This window comes from Myotis lucifugus, unplaced genomic scaffold, assembly GCF_000147115.1.
Source record: "Myotis lucifugus unplaced genomic scaffold, Myoluc2.0 scaffold_454, whole genome shotgun sequence".
NCBI lineage: Eukaryota > Metazoa > Chordata > Mammalia > Chiroptera > Vespertilionidae > Myotis > Myotis lucifugus.
Window position 1 is genome coordinate 720,071 of NW_005871502.1, and position 23,547 is coordinate 743,617.

Below are 23,547 nucleotides of genomic sequence, written 5' to 3' on the forward strand. Positions count from 1 at the left end.
AAACATGGAGACAATCAACATAGGCCCCCATAAATCTACAAACGGTGCCCCCTGCCACTGTTTCCTGCTCCCCCTGAGAATGCCTGGCTTCGTCTCAGAGTTCAAGTAAACAAACATTTGAAAATCAAGTCCTTCCCTCACTGGTTTGGTTCAGTGGATAGAGCATCGGCCTGCAGACTGAAGGGTCAGGTTCAATTCCGGCTAAGGGCACATGCCTAGGTTGCAGGCTCGATCCCCAGTAGGGGGCGTGCAGGAGGCAGCCGATGAATGATTCTCATCATTGATGTTTCTATCTCTCTAACCCTCTCTTTTCCTCTCTGAAATCAATAAAAGTATATTTTTAAAAAATTAAGTCCTGCTTCCTTTGTCCCTGTGGACAGTCCACTGAGATAAGCAAGGCATTTATCAAATGAGAAAATCTCCATTTATCTCCATTTATCAAATGAGAAAATCAAGACCCTGGTACTGGAAGATCCAAGCAAGGTATTGATCCAACTAAGATCCTTTGAGATCTGACCCACTGCTCTTCCCAACCACCTTCTTACAAGATCAACACAGAAAATCACTTTTGTTTCCATACACTAGCAACAGAACACGCTAACAAGGAAACTGAGAAAACGATTCCATTTACAGCAGCCTCAAAAATAATAAAATGCCAAAGAATGAATTTAACCAAGTGAAAGACTTGTACATTGAACACCAAAAAAACAGTGCTGAAGGAATTAAAGAGGACCTTAATAAATGGAAAGACATCCTGTGTTCATGGATTTAAAAACTTAGTATTATTAAGATGTCAATACCACCCAAAGCAATCTACAGATTCAGCGCAATCCCTATCAAAATTCCAACAACTTTTTTTGCAGAAATGGAAAAGCTGATCCTCAAATTCATATGAAAATATAAAGAGTCCTAGGTAGCTAAAACAATATTTTTTTGGTAATCCTCACCTGAGGATATTTTTTCATTGATTTTTAGAGAGAGTGGAAGGGAGGGGGACAGACACAGAGAGAGAAACGTCAATGTGAGAGAGACACATGGATTGGTTGCCTCTTGCATGCGCCCCAACAGGGGCCGGGTTGGAGCCTGCAACCGTGGTACGTGCCCTTCACGGGAATCAAACTGGGGACTCTATCCACTGAGCCAAACCAGCTAGGGCAAAATAATAATTTAAAAAGAGGAACAAAGTTGGATAACTCATACTTCCCGATTTTAAAACTTACTACAAAGCTACTTGTATTAGCATTCAACAGAGAAACAAAACTAACAGGAGACACATATAAGAGATTTATTAAAAGGTGTTGGCTCATGTAATTATGGAGACTGAAAAGTCCCATGAGCTGCTATCTGCAAGCTGGATACCCAGGAAAGCTGGTAGTGTCATTTGAAGACCTTAGAGCCAGAGGGCCAAGGATGTAAATTCCAGTACAAGTCCAGACGTGTGAGAACCGGGAGTGTGGAGGGCAAGAGAAGATCGATGTCCCAGGTCAGGCAGGCACAGAGGTAGAGGGAGGGCAGGTCCGACTTTCCTCTGCCTTTTTCTTCTGTTTAGGCCCTCAGAGGATTGGATAGCACCCACATTGGAGAGGGGTATTACTCAGTCCACAAATTCAAATGCTACTTTCTTCCCGAAACAATTTCATAGCCACACCTAGTGAAGTTGACATAAAATTGATTATCACACCAATCAAAAACAATGTGCTGCTAGCATTAAAATAGACATAGAGATTAATGGAATAGAATTGAGTGTCTCGAAATAAGCCCACACAGGTATGGTCAATTGATTTTCAACTAGAGTGCCAAGACAATTCAATGGGGGAAGAATGATCTCTTCAACAAATGATGCCAGGACAACTTAATATCCATGTGCAAAAGAATGAAACTTCATACCATGTATAAAAATGAACCCCAAACGGATCAACAACCGAAATATGAGAACTAAAACTATAAAACTCTTAGAAGAAAACATCAGGGTAAATCTTCATGACCTTGAATTTAGCAATGGATTCTAAGATATGACTTCAAGAGCAGACGTAACAAAAGAAAATAGATAAATTGGACTTCATCAAAATTTTAAAAATGTGTGCATTAAACGACATTATCAACAAAATGAAGACAACCAACAGCATAGAAGAAAATATTTGCAAAACATATATCTGAGAAGGATCTAGTATTCAGAATATAGTACTCAACAATAAAAAGACAACCCAATGTTTAAAATGGGTAAAGGATTTGAATGGACATACAAAAAAGAAATACAAATAGCCAACAAGTACATGAAAGGATGTTTAACATCATTAGCCATTAGGGAAATGCAAATCAAAACCACAATGAGATATCACTTTATAGCTACTAAAATGAATATAGATGTGTGTGTGTGTATATATATATGTGTGTATGCGTGTGTGTGTAACAAGTGTTGTTGAGGATGTGGGGAAATTGAAACCCTTAAACATTGTCAATGAAAATGTAAAATGATGCAGCTGCTATGGAAAACAGCTGGATGACTCTTCAAAAAGTTAAACAAAAAGTAAAGACAATAGATGAGTGGATAAACAAAATGTTGAATATACATACAACAGAATATTACTCAGCTCTAAAAAAGAACCAAGTACTCATACATGCTACAACATGGATGAACCTCAAAAATATTACACTGAGTGAAATAATGGAACTCTAAAAAAGCTTAAATAATGGTTTCACTCAAAGGGGGAGAGACTACGTAGTTTTCATAAATAAACCAGCTTACTAAGTGTGCTCATTTTACTTAAGGCTGATGATTTTTTTAATTAATTTCATATAAAAACCAAATAAATTTGTGAAAATAATTTTTAGGTGGGACAAATATTTAAAAAGAGAAAGAAACCAGACGCAAAAGGCCACATATTATATGATTCCTTCTATATGAAATGTCTAGAACAGGTAAATCCATGGAAACAAAATGAAGATTATGTGACCAAGATTTGGGGAGAGGATGAGGGGGCAATACCAGGTGACTGCGTAATGGGCACAGGGATTTCCTTGTGGAGAAGAAATGTTTTGGAAATAGATGTGGTGGTTGTATGACACTGTGCATGTGCGAAATACCATTGAACTGTACACTTTAAAATGGCTAATCTTATACAGATGATGTATTACAGAATTGTACAAATGAAGCCTATATAATTGTATTTACCAATGTCATCCCAGTAAATTCAACAAAAAATAAAGTGGTTAATTTTCTGTTATGTGAATATCATTTCAATTAAAAAGAAAAAGGCTCACTCATATGTGATCTCCCAGGGCGGTCTGCCCTGTGTATGCTCAGGCCTCGGCTCCTGGGTCCAGGGAGACGCTGGCCTCAGCTGGGCTGTAGGAGCAGCCCCACACTAAGGGCGTAAAGCTCCTTCTCCCTCAGTGACCTTGAACTCCACTCCTGGCTCAGCAGTGCCTGTCACCAGCAGGGGACAAAGGAGCCGGGCAGGCTCGGATGGGAAGGGAATTGGCTTTGGACGCTGACGCTGACGGTGTCCCTGCCACACACGCTGCCTGCGTTAGACCTCCCGTGGCACCAACCCCTCTTAGATAAACTCCAGGCTGTTCGGGTGACCCGCAGCGCCTGCGTGTGTGTAGTCCTGGTTGATCTTGTGGCCTCCCACAGCCCTCCCCAGGCTCCCTCACCCCGGCAGGCCCTCACACACCCAGAAATTCTCCTTAGAACACCTTCCCCCACCTCCCACCTCCACCCCCACCCAACCCCCTTCCTCTGTGTAACCCCCATTTGAACAGGAAGACTCCCTGACAAATGTCCCTGATGGGCTGATGACACACCGGCAGACAGCTGCCAGGCATGCAGGAGCAGGAGAGAACACCTCACACGCATGTGCACACACACACACACACACAGCTTCAACTCGGCATCTTTGTCCATCTGCTAATCTCCCACTTCAGTGCTATTTTAACAGTAATTGCACCTGTGGGGACTACAGGGGAGCCCCAGAATCTCAGCTCATCACGGCTCTGAGGGGGCAGAGTTGGGGCCCCTCTCTGGAACCCCAGCTTACCTTCCTCAAGCATCACACTGTGTGGCACAGTTAGTAAACCTCCCTTTGTCCCCCACAGTGTGCACCCTTGAGGGCGGGGCCTGGTCTTGGTCACTCCAATCCCGCTGAGCAGAGGGCACCCAGGAGGCTCACAATAGCTCCTCGGAAAGAAAAGAAGTGACTGAGTTGGGGTTCCACTCCACCGCTCGCTCCTGGGGGACCTTGAACACCCTGACCTCTCTGAGCCTCAGTTGCCTGAACTGTCACATGGAGTCATGGAGGCGACCACACACGTGCAAGGGCTTGAGCGGGGACAGTGGTATCACCCCCTTACCTGAGGGGGGGGGGGTCCTAGTGTGCGTTTTGGAAAGGGAGCAAAGTCCTTTGAAATGCAGAGAGGATGAGGGTGGAGACCTTGTTATCCTCACACACTCTCACCAGGTCCCGCCTCCTCCCTGGAGCCGCCCCCCCCTCCCCTGCCCCGCCCGCCGCTCGCAGCTTGCACCCACCCCAGGGCAGTCTCCGCAGGGCCCCGCGGAGACCAGGTGTCTAGGCGCCAAGATGCAGCTTTGGCTCTGGCTGCTCCTCCTCGCAGTGCAGCTGGCAGGTAGGTGGGGAGACTGGGGGGCAGGGGGCCTTGCGGGGGGGCTGGGAGGGGTGTCTGCGCTGGTCCTCCCAGAGCCTGAGCCAGGGAGAGTCCCGGCTGTGGGACACCCAGGGGCCGCTCGGCAGGCACCGTCCCTGTGGGTGGAAAGTCCTCCAGGGAGCTCATTCTCCCAGGGACCTGGGGAGCCCCAGGGCTGAGCCACCTCTGCCCAAAAGCCTGGAGCCAGGAGAAGGGGCGACAGGAAGAGGGGAGGAAGGGAGGGAGGGAAGGAGGGAGAGGGGAAAGGAAGGAAGGACGGAGATGGGAAGGAAGAAGAGGGAACGAGTAAGGATGTCCAGAGAGGAAGGGAAATGCCCTTGTTCGGGGACAAGGCGGTGATGTGATCCCAGGAGGTGCCAGAGGCCCAGGCGGGTTTGGGCCAGGTTCTGTAGACACATCTTTATTCCTTCCGGGCAAGTTTTTGGAGTACAACCTGCCAAATAGCAGGCTGTTGCCAGTTCTCCGGCAGGGGTGGCCGGGTATTCCCTCAGGGCCCCTGTTCCCTATACTCCCTGGGGCTGGGCGTGCAGTGTGACTCCAGCACCCGGCAGTATTAGGGTTGGAAACCCAGACATGGATGGAGCAGGGAGTCTCCATTGTCCCTCTGGCTCAGCCCAGTCACACTATCTTTTAGAAGAAGCCCCTCCGCCCCCCAAACTGCCCACTAACCTGAGGTCGATCTCCCTTGCCCAAAAGCCCAAAGCCGGACATCCCTCCAGGGGCGACAAGGCCTGCCCGCCCGGCTCTGGCCCAGTGAGCTCAACAGCGTCTGAAGTAGAAGCCGATCCAGGCCATTCAAAGCTACTACGTTATTGCCCATCGTTTTAGAAGCAGCAGGTTCCTCTGAGAATGGGTTAGTGAGAGGAAGAAAAGAATCAGTGAGACCACACGTGTGGCAAGGCCTGGCTAGGTGTCCGGCACATAGGATAGGGGTTCAGCCGTGGCTGGATGTTCAGCCCCAGCAAGTGGTCACCGGAGAGAGACCAGGGTGTGTCTCAACCAGGAAGTCTTCATGTCTGGGTGCAGGAGGGGGAAGGAACACGAACAGCCTGGCACCCCTTCTGACCTCTGTACCCCTGAGGAGTCACTTATGGTCTTTCTTTTTTAATGTGAATTATTTTTTTGTTGTTGTTAAATATTTTTTTTATTCTTTTTTTTATTGCTTACATTATTACAAAGAGTATTACATATTTCTCCTTTTTTTCCCCCGCCCTTGACAATCCCCTGGCCTCCCCTACCCCCCAGTGTCTTATGTCCATTGGTTATGCTTATATGCATGCATATAAGTCCTTCGGTTAATCTCTTACCACCCCCCCTGCCCCCCCACCCTCCCCAGCCTTCCTGCTGTAGTTTGACAGTCTGTTCGAGGCAACTCTGCCTCTGTAAAAAATATGGAATATGTGCTGCCGAAGCGAGCACCTTATGATCTTTCTTGGGAGGTCTTTGAGTCTGTGTAGTTGTGGCCCCACTATGTGCACACGAGCACATGACCACGATCCTGGAACCACAGGTTTTCTCAGTTCAGCGAGTGTCAAAAAGCTCAGGTTCTGGAGCTGCAGACCTGGGTTTGAATCTGAACCCACCACCTACAGGCTGTGTGACCTTGAACATGTCTTTACGCTTCCTGAGCCTCCGTTTCCTCGTGTATAAAATGGGTGTGAAACAGGATCTGGCGAGGATTAAATGAGATTATTCCTGCACTGTGCTTGGCTCGGGTCAGTAAATATTGGCATTTTTGGTTCTTCTTGTCTCCCACGAAAAGTCAGCGACCCAGAACAGGACAGAACCTCTACTCTGCTGACAAGGCAGGAGGCTATTTGGGGAGAAAGGCAAAGGCCCAGGGACGGCTCGAGCCCCAGGTGCCATCATTTCATTCTTGATGCAAGCGGAAGCTCAGAGCGGCCTGTGCGTGGAGTCAAAGAGTTTATGTGCATTTCAACAGCATTAGGAAAGGCTATGGGGCCATGGAGCCCGAGAACAAGTGTAGGTAGGATTGTGAATACGGGCCACCACCTCATAAGCCAGCTCCTCTTGGGCGCGCGCGCGCACACGCGCACACACACACACACACACACACAACACACACACCATTCTCTGGCCTCTTCTGCTCACCCAGGCCTGTGCCTCAATGCCTCAATGCTTCTGGGACTCTGCCCACTCTCCCTCCACCCGACAGCGGAAATGAAAGGCTCCCTAAGTCAGATCCAGTCTGTTGGACTTCACTGCAAGAGGCCCACTCTAACCCTCCTCGCTAACATTTCACCTGCTGCCGTGACAACCCCCGGACACGCGGACGGTGATTTGCCATGTACAGTACTTGACAGCTTGCTTTCTGGGACACTTTACCTCTCAGCGGCAGTCAAAGCAATGGCCTGGAGCCGCGCTCTGTTTATTTATTTGTTATTTATTTATTTATTTATTTATTTATTTATTTTTAATATGTTTTTATTGATTTTTAGAGAGAGAGACAGAAACATCAATGAGAGAGAGAGATCAGTTGGCTGCCTCCTGCACGTCCCCAAGCCACACAGGCCGGGCAAGCCGCCCTCTTTTTTTTTTTTTTTTTTTTTTAAATATATTTGTATTGATTTCAGAGAGGAAGGAAGAAGGAGAGAGAGATAGAAACATCCATGATGAGAGAGAATCATGGTGGATCGGCTGCTTCCTGCATGCCCCCCACTGGGGATCGAGCCCACAACCGGGGCATGTGTCCTTTACCGGAATCGAACCTGGGACCTTTCAGTTCGCAGGCTGACGCTCTATCCACTGAGCCAAACCGGCTAGGGCAAGCCGCCCTCTTTTTAAAGAGAAGAGACAGGCTCCGTGTCTTGCCTGTGGTCCCACCACTGGTGCGGGGTGGCGGCTGGGTTCAGGGCCGGGGCTGAGTTCTGCTCCCGTTTTCCGAGAAGAATCCCCTACTTACAGCGCTTCCTGTCTGTGATTAAAGTGAACTCCCGGCCCTACTTCTGGGGTCTGTCCTGCCACTCAGGAAGGGGATCCAGGGAGCTAGCGATGGCTGGGTTGGGGAGAGATGGTCATTAGCCCACCATGGGGGGTGAGTGCCACTGCTGGTTGTCATCCATGTCCAGACGCTGTGGCTGGGCCTCTGAGGTAGGCCAGCCCCGCCCTGTGCTCCACCTGTGATTCTGTGCGCCTCTCCCAGCTTGCCTGGGTCTCCTTCCGCTTCTTGGAGCCTGTTGAAGGTCTATACCAGGGGTCCTCAAACTACGGCCGGCGGGCCACATGCAAATACAAATACTGTATTTGTTCCCGTTTTTTTTTTTTTTTTTTTTTTTTTTTTTTTTTACTTCAAAATAAGATACGTGCAGTGTGCATAGGAATTTGTTCATAGTTTTTTTTTTTTAAACTATAGTCCGGCCCTCCAACGGTCTGAGGGACAGTGAACTGGCCCCCGGTTTAAAAAGTTTGAGGACCCCTGGTCTATACAGTGAGTTGCAGCAGGGCAAGGTGAAAGAGACCACACGTGTGACTTTGAATATTTGAGTTTGGGGCTTTTTAAAATCCTCACCAGAGGATATATTGAGAGAGAGAGAGAGAGAGAGAGAGAGAGAGAGAAGCATCAATGTGAGAGAGAAACATCAATTGATCAGTTGCCTCCTGTATGTACCTAGTCCGGGGGTCAAACCTGCAACCTAGGTATGTGCCTTGACTGGGAATTGAACCGGCAACCTTTTGTGGCATGGGACGGCACTCCAACCAAATGAGCCACCTGGCCGGGGCAAGTCTTTGAGTTGGAATCCCAGGTCACTTACTAGCTGTCAGGGGGGTTTTGAACAAGTAACTTCATGCCACAGTTTCCTCATCTGTGTAATGGAGATAATAATCCCAAAATACGTTTGAGGCTCGATTGAGATACTTATGCAAAGAGCCAGGTTTATGGGGACTCAGTCAACAAATGGCAGCTCTCCCCTGCCCCTTTGTAAAGCTGGACAGAGTGAACATCCGCCTCGCAGATGGTCTCCTGGGAGGTGGGGTGTTCGAGCTCCTGAGTCCAGGAACCACCCGCTAATTTACAACAGCCTCCAGACCCTGCAACTGGGCAGGTTCTTCCACGGCTTTTCCTTAGATACTCGGTTCGGGGTGACTCTGAGGCCAGGAAAATGAGCTGATGGTCTCTGCTCCTTCTGCTTCTCATAGCTCTCCACGGCAGCCTTGTACTCCAGCAGACCCCTGGGGAGAAGGTGGCTCAGACCAACACAGAGGTGAAGCTAGTCTGTGAAGCCAAAGCCTCCCAAAACCTGCGCATCTACTGGCTGAGACAGCGCCAGGCCCCAAGCGTGGACAGTCACTATGAGTTCCTGGCCTTCGGGGATTCTAAAACGGCCGTGTATGGCAAGGATGTGAAGCAGGAGAAGCTGAATGTGAGTCAGGCGGCAACCCAGTCCGTCCTCACTCTCAGAAGTGTGCAGCCTGCAGACAGCGGTGTCTACTTCTGCATGACCATCGGGTCCCCCGAGCTGACCTTCGGGAAGGGAACTCAGCTGACTGTGGGTAAGACCCTGGCTCAGTGTTATCGACAGCATTGAGTGCCTGCTGTGTGCCAGGCATGGGGGCCGCCCCACTCAGCAAGCCCAGCTCTAAGCCTCATCACTGGGAGGGACGATGGCCCGGAGCAATCGTGCCACAGCTAATAGTAACAGAAAATATATTCTGAGACTGACCCAAGGTCAAGCACAGGCGAGTGTTTATGTACTTATCTCGCTTAATGCTGCCAGCTATCCTGGGAGGGTGGTACTATTATGATCCCCATTGAAAATGGGATGCTTAGAAGCATCGCTGCTTCCTATGGGGACAGAATGACGCTGTCCTTCAGCCACACCAGGCCCCCTGCGGCTGTGGCTGGATTGGGTTGAGTCCCAGGGCCTAACCATGGCCTCAGAACCTCCCTCCCAGTGCGCACACAGGCAGTGGAGGGGCGGATGCCCTCGCATTCTGCATGTGGGCCTACGGCTCAAACCCACACCCAGAGATGCGGGGAATGAGGAAACTGGACCCCAAGCTCAGCTGCAAATCCACTGTGTGCCTTTGGGCGGGTCGCTCCGCTCCCCTCGATGGGCCTCAGTCTTCTCATCTGTGTCATGGATTGCTATGGCCTCCACGAACGACCCCCTCCAGCTTCCAGTCCTTAGGCGCTGCAGTCCTCAGGAGTTAAGTCAGCACATCCAGGAGAAATATATCGTGAGCCACAGATGTAATTTGAAAATTTCTGATAGCCACGTTTAAAAAAAGTAAAAAGAATCACATGAAATTAATTTAAATGATATGTTTTATTTAACCCGATTTATGAACAGTATCATTTCAAAATGTAATCCAGATAAAATTATGACTGTAATGTTATATATATATATTATTGATTTCAGAGAGGAAGGGAGAGGGAGAAAGATAGGAACATCAATGATGAGAGAGAATCACTGATCGGCTGCCTCTTGCATGATCACCGCAACCTGGGCATGTGCCCTTGACCAGAATCGAACCCGGGGCCCTTCAGTCCGCAGGCTGACGCTCTATCCACTGAGCTGAACCAGTTAGGGCAGGGGTCCTCAAACTACGGCCCACAGGCCACATGCAAATACAAATATTGTATTTGTTCCCGTTTTGTTTTTTTACTTCAAAATAAGATATGTGCAGTGTGCATAGGAATTTGCTCATAGTTTTTTTTTTTAAACTATAGTCCGGCTCTCCAAAGGTCTGAGGGACAGTGAACTGGCCCCCTGTTTAAAAAGTTTGAGGACCCCTGAGTTAGGGAATGACTGAAATATTTTATCTTCTCCTTCCCTGCTAAGCATTCAACATGTTTTACATGCAGAGCCCATCGCGGGTCAGACTGGGCGTGTGCCCGTGGCAGGCGGCTGCCATATCGCACAGTGAGGATTAAAGCCACCAGAGGTGCCCAGGAATCAGGGCAGAAATTCTTCTCCCAGGCCCATGCCTGACTGTAGCCCCTCCTCAGGTTAGCCCATGCCAGAGCCAACCCCTGAAAGGCTCCTGCTGTCCTTCTTCTCACAGGGGGGCACTGAGAGTAACAAGGGGGGCCCCAGGGATTCAACCACTCAGCACGGGCTGAGCAGGGACATCGGGGGGCGGCAGCACAGTGAGGAAGGCAGAAAACAGAGCGATGGCCCTGTGGCATCTCGCCAGCCGCGGGCCATGGATCAGAGGTGGGAGGCAGCGAGGTCTCTGGGCAGCAGCTGAGCATGCCCTGGGGGCGCTAACTGATTCCTGTATTGGAAATCGGCTTTGGGGGGCTTGGGGTTTCGGTTTGGTTTATTGTTATTGCCTCTGTAAGACACATCTTTCCATTCATGCGCTGTGAGGGGCTGAGAAAGGTGGATGGTGAAACAGCACAAGTGGCTTTCAGAAGCTCCCCACTGCCACCCACGCACTCTTGTTTTCAAGTTTCCAAAGCCCCTCCACCCCGCTCCCAGGATGGCAGGGCCTCCCCAGAAGCAGGTGCCATATCATCTCCCGGGGCAGAGGCGGGGGGGTGGCCAGAGCTGAGCCCACCCTCCCACCAGAAAGTCAGGGCTCTTTGAAGGAGGAAGGGGGAGCGGGGTAGAGAAAGGATTCAGGCCCCTTATGCCAGTGATGGCGAACCTATGACATGCGTGTCAGAGGTGACACGCGAACTCATTTTTTTGGTGGATTTTTCTTTGTTAAATGGCATTTAAATATATAAAATAAATATCAAAAATATAAATCTTTGTTTTACTATGGCTGCAAATATCAAAAAATTTCTATATGTGACACGGCACCAGAGTTAAGTTAGGGTTTTTCAAAATGCTGACACGCCGAGCTCAAAAGGTTCGCCATCACTGCCTTAGGTGCACCATGGCGTCAAAAGGCCTGTCCCTTTCAAAGAGCAGGAAAGGGGGAGATTGAACTGGGCAGGGGCTGGGGGGTCAGGAGGAATCAAGGGGACCTGTTCTGGGCAAGAAATTAAAGTGGACAAGCCTGTCCACAACCCCGCCCCCCCCCCCCCCAGACCCAGAGCACCCGGCCGGCCGCCAAGGCGCTGAGTCCTGCAGGGCCGCCCCCTGCGGGCTCGCCAGGGGCCGCTGAGCGCCCTCTGTGCCTTCTGGGTATGAAGTGAGGGGAATGGACACCCCAGGGCCGTGAGGATGAGGGGATAGCCGAGCGCGGTGACCCCTCGCACTCTCCCGGGGCACTAGAGCGGATGGTGTTGTTCCTGCCACACTCCCGTCTCCTGCAGGCTGGTGACCAGGGCCTTGGGTCAACCTGGTGAGCTTCACTTTTTGTGCACAAACCTTTGCACAGGGTGGCGCAGCGAGAGCCCAGAGAGGGAGCCTTTGGACTCAGCTCCCGGCTCTGCTGTGTACTGCCTCGGACTTTGGGCCAGTGGCTTCAGCTCCCTGTGCCCGGGCTTCCCCGGGGGTAAGATGGGCCAATCGTGCCCATCCCCAAAGCTGTGGGGTTCAGGGAGCTCCACCTGCAGTGCTGGGCGCTGCCACTCGCTCACGGGAGAGCCTAGCAAGTGTTCATTCTATTTAGCTGGCTCTTCTCCAAAGTTCCTGGAGCAGGCAGGGCACGTCCCCGCCACCTCCCCATGGAGGTACAGGGTCAGGAGGGTCCGAAGGGCCCACTTTTATACGCAAGAGGCCAGCCTCAAAGTGACCAGCTTGTTGGCCGCCACCCTGTCCCCTTGACTAGAGTTAAAGTTCCTGGGTCACCCCCTTCCCTCTCCTCTTGTTTTATAGAAAATCGTTTCAGCGAAATGTCTTTCCTCAACCTACAAAGGCGAAGGCTGGATGCGGTGGCACCCAATGCTCACGCCATTCCTCGCACCTCAGCGGCTCCCTCTGCTCGCGTACTTGTCCTATTTTATCCCCACACTTTAACGTGTGACACTGAATTAGAACAAAAACAGAGTGACCCACCCGAGAGACAGGACAGAGGTGTGGGGTCCAGCCCAGCACTTTCCACTGAGGCCCCGGAGGCCGGGCCTCCCCTTTGAAATGAAAGGTTGAGACTAGACTGAAGATCCCTCTGGCCCAGCCGGCATGGTGCAATGATTGAGTGTCCACCTATGAACCAGGAGGTCACGGTTCAGTTCCCGGTCAGGGCACATGCCCGGTTGTGGGCTAGATCCCCAGTGTGGGGTGTGCAGGAGGCAGCTGATCAATGATTCTCTCTCTTATCATTGATGATTTTATCTCTCTCTCTGTCTCTGAAATCAATAAAAATATATACCCCCCCCCAAAAAAAAGATCCTTCTGTCTCTGAGAGTATATGATTTGTAAAAACACGTGAGAAGGAAAGGAACCCCCAACATATTCCACCTGCATGCAGGTCCAGCAAGGTTCCCCACTGGCTTAGGGACCAGCAGGGCTCGGGGACTCCGGCTTCGGCTCAAGTGGAGCCAGGGCTCCAGCCGGGCAGAGCCGCGTCTAGTGCACACTCAGCTGGACACACGGACCCTTTAATTCTCACAACAACCCCAAGCAGGACGTGGAGACCACCTTTACTTCACAGGTTGCACAGGTTGATCAGGGGTGCTAGGTTCTGTTTGGGTCTGTGTAGCTCCAGAGCCCCCCTCTCCCCAGGACACCGGCCAACCCCTGTCCCCAGGCCCACAGATAGGTCTGAGAGTTTGGGAAGCATTCAAATGCTTTATTGTTCTGTGACCCTCAAGCTCTATAGCAGCCCAGAGAATGGTCACGAGGACTTCAGTACCCGGAGGTAAGAGGTACAGTGTTAAGTCTTGTCTCTCAGTCCACCTGCTGCTCACCTGGCTAAGGTCTGTGTCTTGCTTGCTTTCTGTAGTTGATGTCCTTCCCACCACTGCCAAGCCCACCACCAAGTCCACCCCTAAGAAGATAAGGTGCCGGCCCCCAAGCCCGGTGACTCGGAAGGGTGAGTTCCCCCGTCCCCCTGGACTCTCAGAAGCGCAGCATTGTCACTTACAGCTTTCCTTCCCTTCTTTCCTCCCTCCCTTCCTTCCTCCCTCCCTACTTCCCTCCCTCCCTCCCTTCCTTCCCTTGGTCCTTCCATAAGCCCTTCCCAAGTGCCCAGTCTTGAGCCTGTTTCTCTGGCCCTGAGCTGGGCTCAGTAGGGAAGCTGTGTCCTCCAGTAGCTCACAGTCTAGTGGGGGACACACTCACCAGTTGTCACAGGACGAAACTTAATGAAAGACATGTCCACTCAAAACTTGCACACAAATTTCCCCAGCAGCATTATTCCTAATAGCCCAGAAAGAGAAACAACTCAAATGCCCACCATGATGTGGATTTACGCAATGTGGACTAGCCATGCAATGGAATAGCAGTCGGTCATAATCAAGGATTAAGTACTGATACACACTACAACATGGATGAATCTTTAAAAGGTTATGCAGTGGAAGTAGCTAGTTACAAAAGACCATAGATTATATGATCTCATTGATATGAAATGCCCAGAATGCGACATTCCATGGAGACAGAAAGTAGATTAGTGGGGGCCTGAGGCTGGGTGACTGGGGGAGGGCTGGGGAGGGACTGCCAGGAGGTACAGGATTTCCTTTTGGGGGGATAAAAATGTCCTAAAATTAGATTGTGGTGATGGTTGCACATTTCTGTGAATTTACCAAAAAACATGAAATTATACACTGAAACAGGTGAACTTTATAATATGTGAGTTATATCTCAATAAAGGTGTTAGCTAACAAATAAAAACCCCACCCAAAGGAACAGGACGTTAAACTTTCCCACTTCTGAAGCCTAGCTGAGGACCTACCACACCGTATGTGCTTGATATGTTTGTTAATGAGTGAACATGCTCACCGCTCTGTCCTGTGAGCACTGGACACCGCAGCTGGAGCACACACATGCACACGCACACACGCATACATGCACGTGTACGTACAATCTGCGCACACACACACACACACACACACACTTTTCTTGAACTCATAAGCCAAATGTGTTTCTGGAAAAATACTGATCTCTGTTCCCCAAAAGTTACTGGTGACAAACGGAAAATGCCATCTGCTCCAACCCAGAGAACAAACCACAGCAGCCACCCCAGCGGCCTCGTGCTGCTGGGGCTGCTGTGCCTTAAAGGCATGTGAAGTCCCAGGAGCCTGGGAGCAGCCCTAACAGGACCTAGGGGCTGGGAGGGGGGAGCTGTCCTGTTAGGTCACAGCACACAGAGCATCAGAAGACCCCAAGCAACATGGCACCACCAGCACCCCACAAATACACACCACACCACAGTGACATAGACACAAGCCCAGGCTTCAGAGCCTTCCGCTGGGCTTACATTCTAGAAGAAACATGCTTTGTTCATCCTCGTGTCAGGACTGCTGAATGACAGCGAATTCAGAGAGACTTTTATAAATGATGGACGAAAGGTCTTCCAATGTCTTGCATCAGTTCTAATATGAATCCTCAGTAAAATCCTGGGCAAAGTGCAAATCCAACATTAGCAGGTTCTTTAGAACAAACAGGTGGCCACGTGGAGTGGAGGGTGTGGGGTGGTCGGCGGTGGCTGAATTGGGGCGGGGCCTTGGAGCAGTGTAACATAGAGGTACGTCAGTCAGGCCTGGATTGGAATCCCTGTCACCACTCTCTCAGCCTCCGTTTCCTCACCTGTGAAATGGGAGGTTTACCTGGCTAAAGGGAAGAAGGAGTAAACGAGATGCTACACACAAGGCATTTCGCTTGGCAGGGCACCCAGACAGACCTCACGGCTTACGATCATGAATAAAAGCCTGGTGGCCCCCATGGAGGGACCAGCTTCCTAAGGCCTAGGGCCTTAGGACTATCCTTTGAGAGACACTGGGAGGGCCTGGGGGTCCATTTCTAAGCCGCTGTCTTGGGAGAAGTGTGGGGAGATCAGACCTCGGGAGACCCGGGTGAGGGAGGAAGCAGCTGCCTGTCCTGTCGCTGAGGCGGCTCCCTGGCCGAGCGGGCTCGGCACCACGGCGGTGGGAGCGCCCCTTTCCCTGGAGTCACGTTCTGGGAGGTGTCTGTGGACCTGCGGCGGCATTGCGGCCCATTCGGGTGTGACGCCCCTTCAGGAAGCCAAATTAAAACATCATTACATATAAAATCATCTCACGGTGGTTAAAGTGCCTAGAAAAAAAGGCTAGAAGAAAATATACAAACAGTGGTATTCTCTGGGCGGCAGGCTTTTAGTTAATTTTCCCCTCTTTGTGTTCATCTGTGTGTCTCAAATGTGCCATATGCGTGTCTCCCAGGCCCGCCTTGCGGCCCCCTGACCCTCGGCCTGCTGGTGACCGGCGCCGTGATTCTGCTGGTGTCCCTGGGTGTGGCCGTTCACCTGTACTGTAAGTTGTCCCCTCTGGGCCCTCACGGTCAGCCCCTGGTGCTGTTGGAGGGCCCTTCCTTCTCTAGGGGAGCAAGGCAGACGTGGGCCCGAGGCAGTCCCATAGGTGATCCTGGGCCTGACCAAGCGGAAGGCTCAGAGACCGCCTGGCTCTGGAGTCAGAACTCCCTGGGTTTGGGTCCAACCCGGCTACTCCCTGACTTAGTGCCTTGGGTGCGTGCCCTGGCCTCTCTGAGCCTCCCAGGGGCACGCAGGGGCAGTGCCACCTCCCTGCCAAGGTTGCTGTTGGTGAAGTGCTGCCCTGCGTGCCCAGCTGGGTATGTGCTTAGTGAGCGGGAGCGCCTGTGGGCAGTCGGGATGGAAGTACACGGAAGAGACTGAAGTGGGTTTGGGTTATGTTCCAGAAGCTAGAAATCCTGCCCGTCTGTGAGGCTGAAGGGAAACAGAGATGGCTGCTGCTCTCGGCCATTCCCGAGACAGAGTCATCTCCCATGCCCCTCCCCGCCCCACAGCTGCCGGGGAGGCCGCACAGCTGCCATGGAGCCCAGAGCCCCGGGCCCACCTGTGCCACCTGGAGCACGTCACTCACCCTCTCTGGGTGCTGTAACATGGGAGGGGTGGCCTGCAGGCATACGGGCTAGAGTGGTGGCTCTTTTATAGGTCACGGACCCCTTTGAGCATGTGATGACAATTTCCCTGGAGAAATGTGTCATGGGCACTTTTGTGCACACATTTGCCACCCACAAAGGGATCCATTTACCCAGTTCTAAGAACTCCATTAGAGTTCAGTGGTTGCAAACTTGTTTTAAAATTTTATTTCATTTTTCTTTGTTTCCCCATCACCAAGCAAGCTTTTTTGATCAAGGACCTCCTTGGTAAAAAATTTAAAAATAATAAATACCAACTTCGGTGAACTATAGTTATTTATTTAATCCATTATGTATGTTCTTAAATGTGCTTCGAAAGTAATCAAGGATAAGATAAGCTTGTAAATAGTCCTGTTCATATTTCCTTCCTTCACCCCAATGGGAAACCTCGCGTGTCTCCCAAATACACATGCTCTGGTTCAAGACCACCTGCCGGTACAGCCGCTCCTTCTGACCTGCGGTGAAGGGCAAAGCGGATGTTGAAGGATGCCCAGAGGAGCTGAGTTTGAGTTCTGGTTCACCCCTTACTAGCTGCGTGACTTTGGGCAAGTGACTCCGTAACGTACTTGCTCCGCGCCTTGGTTTCCTCGTAGACAAATGAAGATGATAAGAGTACTATCCGGCTCCCAGGTTTACCGTGAGCATGAAGGGGTTAAAACACATGCAGCTGAAGCGGAGCCTGGCACCAGGGCAGTGTCTGAGGTGTTAGCTGTCCTCAGCACCCCTCTTGCTCTCTGGGGCTGGGTGTCAGCGGCCCACAGTCCCTGCTGACCGATGTTGTTGGTTTCTTCTCCTAGGCCAGCGGAGGAGAGCCCGGATTCGCTTCATGAAGCAGTAAGTGCTGGGGCTTGGAAAAGTGCCCAGGACGGGCCCTGGGTGTGGTCCTGGTTTCCTCGGCCCCTGCTGCTGCTCACAGCCTCTCGTGCAAGGAGCCAAAGCCAGGCGCCACCTTCGCAAAAGCACAGGGTGTATAAATCCAGGGGTGATAGAGCTCCGGAAACTTAAACAAACAACAACAAACAAAAGTGCCGATGAGTTGCTAAGTGCATTTCGAGTGCGGCAAGATGCAGCTCTCAGCCCTCCTGGTGGTCACAAGCAGCCCTGGCATGCAAGGACCAGGGCAGGCTATCCCAAACTCCTTCCCACCATCATCGTATGCAGCTTGGTCCTGCAGGACACAGGAGGCTTGTTTTTACCAGTTGAAAGACTTGCTCCAAGCATTTGGGACAGGAAAGAGCACAATTGAGCTGAAAGCAAGAGCAAGTGGGTCCCTCCAGGGCAGTGTTCTCCCTGCTGGGCTGGGTGCTGTGCTGCCTTCCTTGGGCCCGTCTTCCGCCCTGGGCCCCACTGGGCTCCCGGGAGTTGGCAAACCCACCATCTGACTCCCATGGCTAACACGACCTTGTCCGTTGGGCCCCCTGAGCTGTGTAAGCACAGGCAGAGGCCAGGAGACTGAGAGGCCTGAGGCTGTCGGGTGCCCCAGCCTCACGGACCTCCGGACCCCAGTTGGGCTCTGGGCACTGTTCTTGGATTGGTTTTTCTTCCTCAAAAGAGAGAATTTCACATCTACCCATCTCATTGCTTGCAACCCTCTCCACAGAGGGTTGTTGGAAAAAAGAGAAAGCCCAGGCCTCTAGGTTGAAGAGGGCAGCAGGGCCTCGTGCCCAGGAGCTCTGGCTCCAGCAGGAGGCAGGTCTGGGTTTGAATCCTGCCGGCCACTCACCCACCATGTGACGGTAGGCGAGTGGCTTCCCCCCTCTCAGCCTCTGATTCCTCATCTGCAAAATGAGACAACAGTACCCACCTCGTGGCTATTGTGAGGACTTGCTGGGGTGAGCCACTACACGGTGCTCAGCCCCGGGTCCCAGGGAGTCGAAGCACAGACTCATGTCACTGAGGAAAGTCAACTCTACAAGCCCAACAGCCAAGAAACAAAAATTTTAAAATACTCTAAAATTATAAGTTCTCCACAAAGTGTGTTCCACGTTATTATATACCAGTGTACCATCTTTGTAGGTATAGATGCTTCAACGTGCCTGCTGTGTTTTATGGGCAGCTTTTGATGATAATATTGATTGGGTACAATCTTCAACCTACGTGCTGAATTTAGAAACCACCCCCTACAGACAAGACAGTAACCCCGAGTGTATTTGTCTAAACCGAGGCCTCCAGAATGTTCTTTTATGGAGAACCAGTCCCCCTCGGGGAACCGCCGGTGGTTCTGGCTGCCTCTCACGTCTTCATTTCAACTTGTTCCCCAGTGATTTGACCCCAGTTTGTGGACCTCATGCCTTGGCAAACCCCAGGGGTCTGTGGATCAACTAAAGCAGAGACGGAGCTGAGGGTGGTCCTGGGTGTGGCCCTGGGCGCCCTCAGCCTCTGCTCACAGCTCTGCTCCCATCCGCCGCCTATGGTTACACTTCCCTGGGAGACATCATTTGAACACAAGGATCTGTGGCTGCCAAAGTTTGAAAACCACCTGTGGTTTTGCCATCATGATCCAGATGTGGACAAAACGGTCTGTGGGCCTCACAGACAAGCTGCTCCCAACTCACGTTGCGCCTTGGAGCAGAGGTTCCCGGCCTCTAACTGGCCTTAGAAAACCGTCCTATCACAGGCCGCCTCCTGGCCCCTGGGTGTGCATCTGTGAGGAGCCTGTCTTAGAAGGCACTGCAGGAAGTCACACCATTCAAAGCCAGAGTCCTTTGGGCTGCCCTTTATTCTTTCTTTCTTTTTTTAGCTTAAAAAAAAATTTAATGACTAAGTTGGGCCCTAAAAACATAGTAACCCAAAACTCCTGGCTCCAGGCTACTAACTTGGAGGGGAACCCTGTATCTTCATTTGCCATTTATCTCTGTTACAGGAAATTCAATGGCCTTTGCCTGAGAATAAGTGGTTTCACAACTTGCTGTTGTTTTTAGGCTTCATAAATGAGCAGAGGATATGCTGCTGGTGTCCGGCCACAGAGATGCCTGGTCAGGAAAGAGCGAGATGCGGAGAAAGGAGAGAGAAGGGACACGCTGCCTGGAAACTTCACTGAGCTGCTGGAGCTGCCTGCTTTAACCACTGCGAGTTCTTCCTGCGGGCCTCGCGCGTGGCGGTCATCTGGCCCCGGAGCCCCGGGGCACTTCCTGCAACTCGGGGCACACTGGAGGACGGAGTCAGAAGTGCCACCCACGCCACTTCCGCTCCCTGCTCGTCCTTGCCCTGTTTGGCTGTGACCTGGACTCCTGAGACGTGGAGCAGCGCTGGCATGGCTTCCCTTGTCCTTCCCAGGCTGGGGCCTGACAGTCCTCACAGGGAGCCCAAGGACCAGGCCCAGCGGGAGGGCTGACCCGGCTCTTATCGTGCCCGTGTCTGCGGACCTCTCCTGGGGCTGGGAACCGGTGGTTTGGGGTGCGGGAGGTCACTTCATCTCCCACTAGAAACTTCCTTGGCTTTCACTTCTGCCTCCTCATGGCTTGTATACTTCTCTCACTTTCCATTCCTTTTATAAAAATGTCTTGATTGTAAAAAATAAAAGTCCTAAGCAAAAAATGCAAATGGCTCGTGTGATGGAAAAGCACAAAAGCCCATCTAGACGGCAAAGATGTTGATGCTCAGTTGAAAAGAATTAAGGATCAAACGTGTGTGTCCTCATTTGCCCCTGCAGCGTGTCACCGGCCATGTTGTGGGTGTAGAGAAGGCCCGAGAGGCTGGTGAGCAGGTGCCTCAGGGCGAGGGCCTTTGGCCACTCCCAAGCTGACTTCACTAGCACCTGTTCATTTCTGTTGAGGGTAGAATCCCAGGGACCCTGGCCTCAAAGCCAATGACCTTGCACCTGAGACAAGGTAAGAGGCATCAAGGTCTCTGTCACATGTCCATTAATTGTTTTACTGTCTCTCAGCTTCCAGGGTCAGAGAAGAAAAATACGAGGAGAAAATGCTAAACTGGAGAGGGGAGTCCTGATGAAGCTCTCGTGCCCTTTGAAAAGGTCCAGGGACCCTGCCTTAGCTGCCCGTCCTGGGCTTTCGCAGCATAAGAGCTATTGAGCCAAAAAAGAATGCAACCGTAAGCTGCACTTACAGAGGCACCATGGCCAGGGCAAACGAGCAGAGTCCCACCTGCCTTTCCAACCCAGCCCTGGTTACAGAAGGGCCTTGGCAAGCCAGGTTCTGTTCAGGGCCCTCTGGCAGCCACGCAATGGGACGAAGGGACAGCGGGCCCATCGCCCCGCAGCTGAGATGCTTGCTGCCTGTGGGGTTGGAGAGCACAGCAGAACTAGGTGCGGTAGGTGGGAGTTAGAAGGGCGTAGATGCTGGAGGTGCTCAAGAGAAGCAAATGCTTCCTGCCCATCAACTTCAAGGGCAGGCTGCCTCCCAAGGTTGAGGGGAGGAAGGAAGGGGCCAGGGTCACCTGGACCAGATGGCGCCAGGGTTCACTGTGAAGGTGGGCTCCTTGCTCAGCGATGCTCGATGTGAACCATAAGAGACTGAGGCCCAGGCGGGGCGACTGCCCTCCCCGAGGGCTCACACCCAGTCCACAGCGGAAGGAAGAATAGGCCTCCGGGCCCTCGTCTCACGACAGGCTCTGCTATCTGACGGTCTCCCTGCTGCTGTCTTTGGGATTGTGTTCAGTTCTTTGCAAGTCTGCGGAGAGGGGTGTCGAGGTTGTGGGGGCAAGGGTGGGGTGGGGTGCTCCTTGATCTGCTTGCTGGGCCGCAGGCACCTGCCGCAGGCTCCGCTCGGCTTGGCCTGCCAGAGAGCAGGCTGGGCTGCCAGCAGCAGGGGCTGCGGTGAGGAGGTCTGCACCCGGCACCTGGCTTTTGTTTTGAAGAAGAAACTGAGCTGTTACTTCTTTCTGGAGAGCCATGATGGCAAAATATTTTTAAAATAATGTTTGTCAATCAGCTTTTTTGTTTTTACTATCAATTCCACTTGTAGGCGTTTATCTTTAAAGAACACACATCTCAAAGTTACATGCACAAAGAAATACATATCCAGTTGTTTCCTGTAGTTGGCTTATTAGCCAACAATTAGTAAAAATTCAAATGTCCATCAGAAGGAGCCAGTAGGTTAACTGTGGTACAGACTTACTTATAAGATAGCCCACGAAGCCAGATTCATTCATGCTGGCATCAAATGCTGGCCACTGTATCTGCATGTATTCTAACAGCATCTGTGTTGAAGATTCTCTTTTAAATCTGAAACAGGCTTAAAATTCAAGCCCAGAAAAAAATGGGTAAAAATAAAATGTACATTCAAAGTCAGGCTATGGCTGCCCTTGGTGCAGGGGACCATTACCAGGGAGCACCGCTCGGGGTGTGGGCGTGTCCTGCTTCTCCGTCCGAGAGCTGGTCAGAGAGTGTGTCCAGTTTGGGAAAAGTCACTGAGCTGGACACGCTTGATATGTCAACTTTCAAATACAGATATGAGTATAGATGTAGATTATGCTTTAATAAAGAGATGTTTTAAAATTCAAGGACAGCACATTACGGAAATGTGTAAAGTCATATTTAAAAGCTTCTTGCTCTTCCAAATTATTTCTGCAGGTACTTTTTAAAACAGAAAATTACACTCTTACACAATATAATATGTAATACATTGGATAGAGAATAGAAAATTGAATCATAATGTTGTTCTGCAAAGTTAATTTTTTTCTCAGGATCTGTGGATATATTTGCTTGCATATGTGTAGATGAGGGTCAAAAAGATATATTCTTAGTTGTGAATGGCAGTTACTCTGGGGAATCTCCATTTCTGAGTTGTTCATTTCAGTGCTGTATTTTTTTTTTTTTATCCTCACCGAGGATATTTTTTCAATTGATTTCCAGAGAGAGTGGAAGGGAGGGAGGAGGGGGAGAGAGAAGAGAAACGTCGACAGGAGAGAGACACATCGATTGGTTGCCTCCCACATGCACCCCTACCGGGGCTGGGGAACCTGTAACTCAGGCATATGCCCTTGACTGGGAATCAAACCCGAGACCCTTCGGTCCAAGGGCTGACACTCTCACCGCTGGTGCAAAGCCAGCCAGGGCAGTGTTGTATGAATGTTTACAACCGTTATGTATTACTTTTGCATTGGGGAAAAAACAAAAGTTTGAAGAAGAAAAAAACAACAGCCTATTTTATTTTATTTTAAAATATGGGACACTTCACGAATTTGCATGTCATCCTTGTGCAGGGACCATACTGATCTCTGTTTGGTTCCGAATTTGGTATATGTGCTGCTGAAGCGAGCATGAAACGGCCTCTTTTAAAAGAGGCTTTGGTCATTGTAATATTAAAAAATTGGAATCAGCTTAAATATCCATCAATGAGAGATTTATTCATAAATTGTGATTTTTAAAAAACCTGTACCATGGGAATCACTGTGGTGCATGCCGAGGTGGCCAGAAGGCAGGGCCTAACTCAGCTAGCTGTCTGACCTTAGCAAGCTCATAGCCCTGTGAGCCTCTGTTCTCTCCTCTGAAATGGGGTCACCAGGAACATCTCCCTCTCGGTCTCGGTAGGAAGGTCTGTGAGCAGGACTGGCGCCCTCCCCTCCCTTCCTCTCACTGAAGGTGAAGAATTCGGGCAGCAGCCTGCAGCTGTGGCGCCTCACAGGCCACGTTCAAAGGAGGAAGGGGGCTCCTACACCACCCCCTTCCTTTCATCCTTACTCTTCCCCACACCCACCCAGCGGCTTGTCTCTACTGTAGGAAGTGGGCAACTTGTTTTCAGAAAGTGATCCCCGGCCCTGTGGGGGCTGCAAAGCTGATCCGAATCTGCCACCCAGTCAAAGGGAAAGAGAGAAAGAGCCTGTTTTCAGAGGCCTTTCCAGGTGTGGAGGATGAAAGAGATCTCCTCTGTCGCCTCTTGGGAAACCTCCTCAGATGCGTCACTTTTCGGTGCCCGTGAGTCACTGCTTCCTAGAGTCGTCCTGGCTGCATAACTCAGTGCATTGACTCAGA

At 50.9% G+C, this 23,547-nt stretch overlaps 1 protein-coding gene and 1 non-coding gene across 2 annotated transcripts; one reads left to right on the forward strand and one right to left on the reverse strand.

The window, feature by feature from the left end:
* The first annotated feature begins 4,536 nt into the window (after window positions 1-4,536).
* On the forward strand, window positions 4,537-20,069 carry CD8B (CD8b molecule). Its single transcript, XM_014445457.2, has 6 exons — window positions 4,537-4,626; window positions 8,824-9,177; window positions 13,468-13,557; window positions 15,881-15,970; window positions 17,414-17,450; window positions 19,538-20,069. Exons 1-6 carry the CDS (start codon window positions 4,581-4,583, stop codon window positions 19,548-19,550), a joined length of 630 nt encoding a protein of 209 aa, XP_014300943.1. The 5' UTR covers window positions 4,537-4,580; the 3' UTR covers window positions 19,551-20,069.
* A 2,664-nt stretch (window positions 20,070-22,733) lies between these two features.
* Window positions 22,734-22,837, reverse strand: LOC111823308. Its single transcript, XR_002826330.1, has one exon. It is a non-coding gene; the product is annotated as a U6 spliceosomal RNA (small nuclear RNA).
* Between the last annotated feature and the right edge of the window lie 710 nt (window positions 22,838-23,547).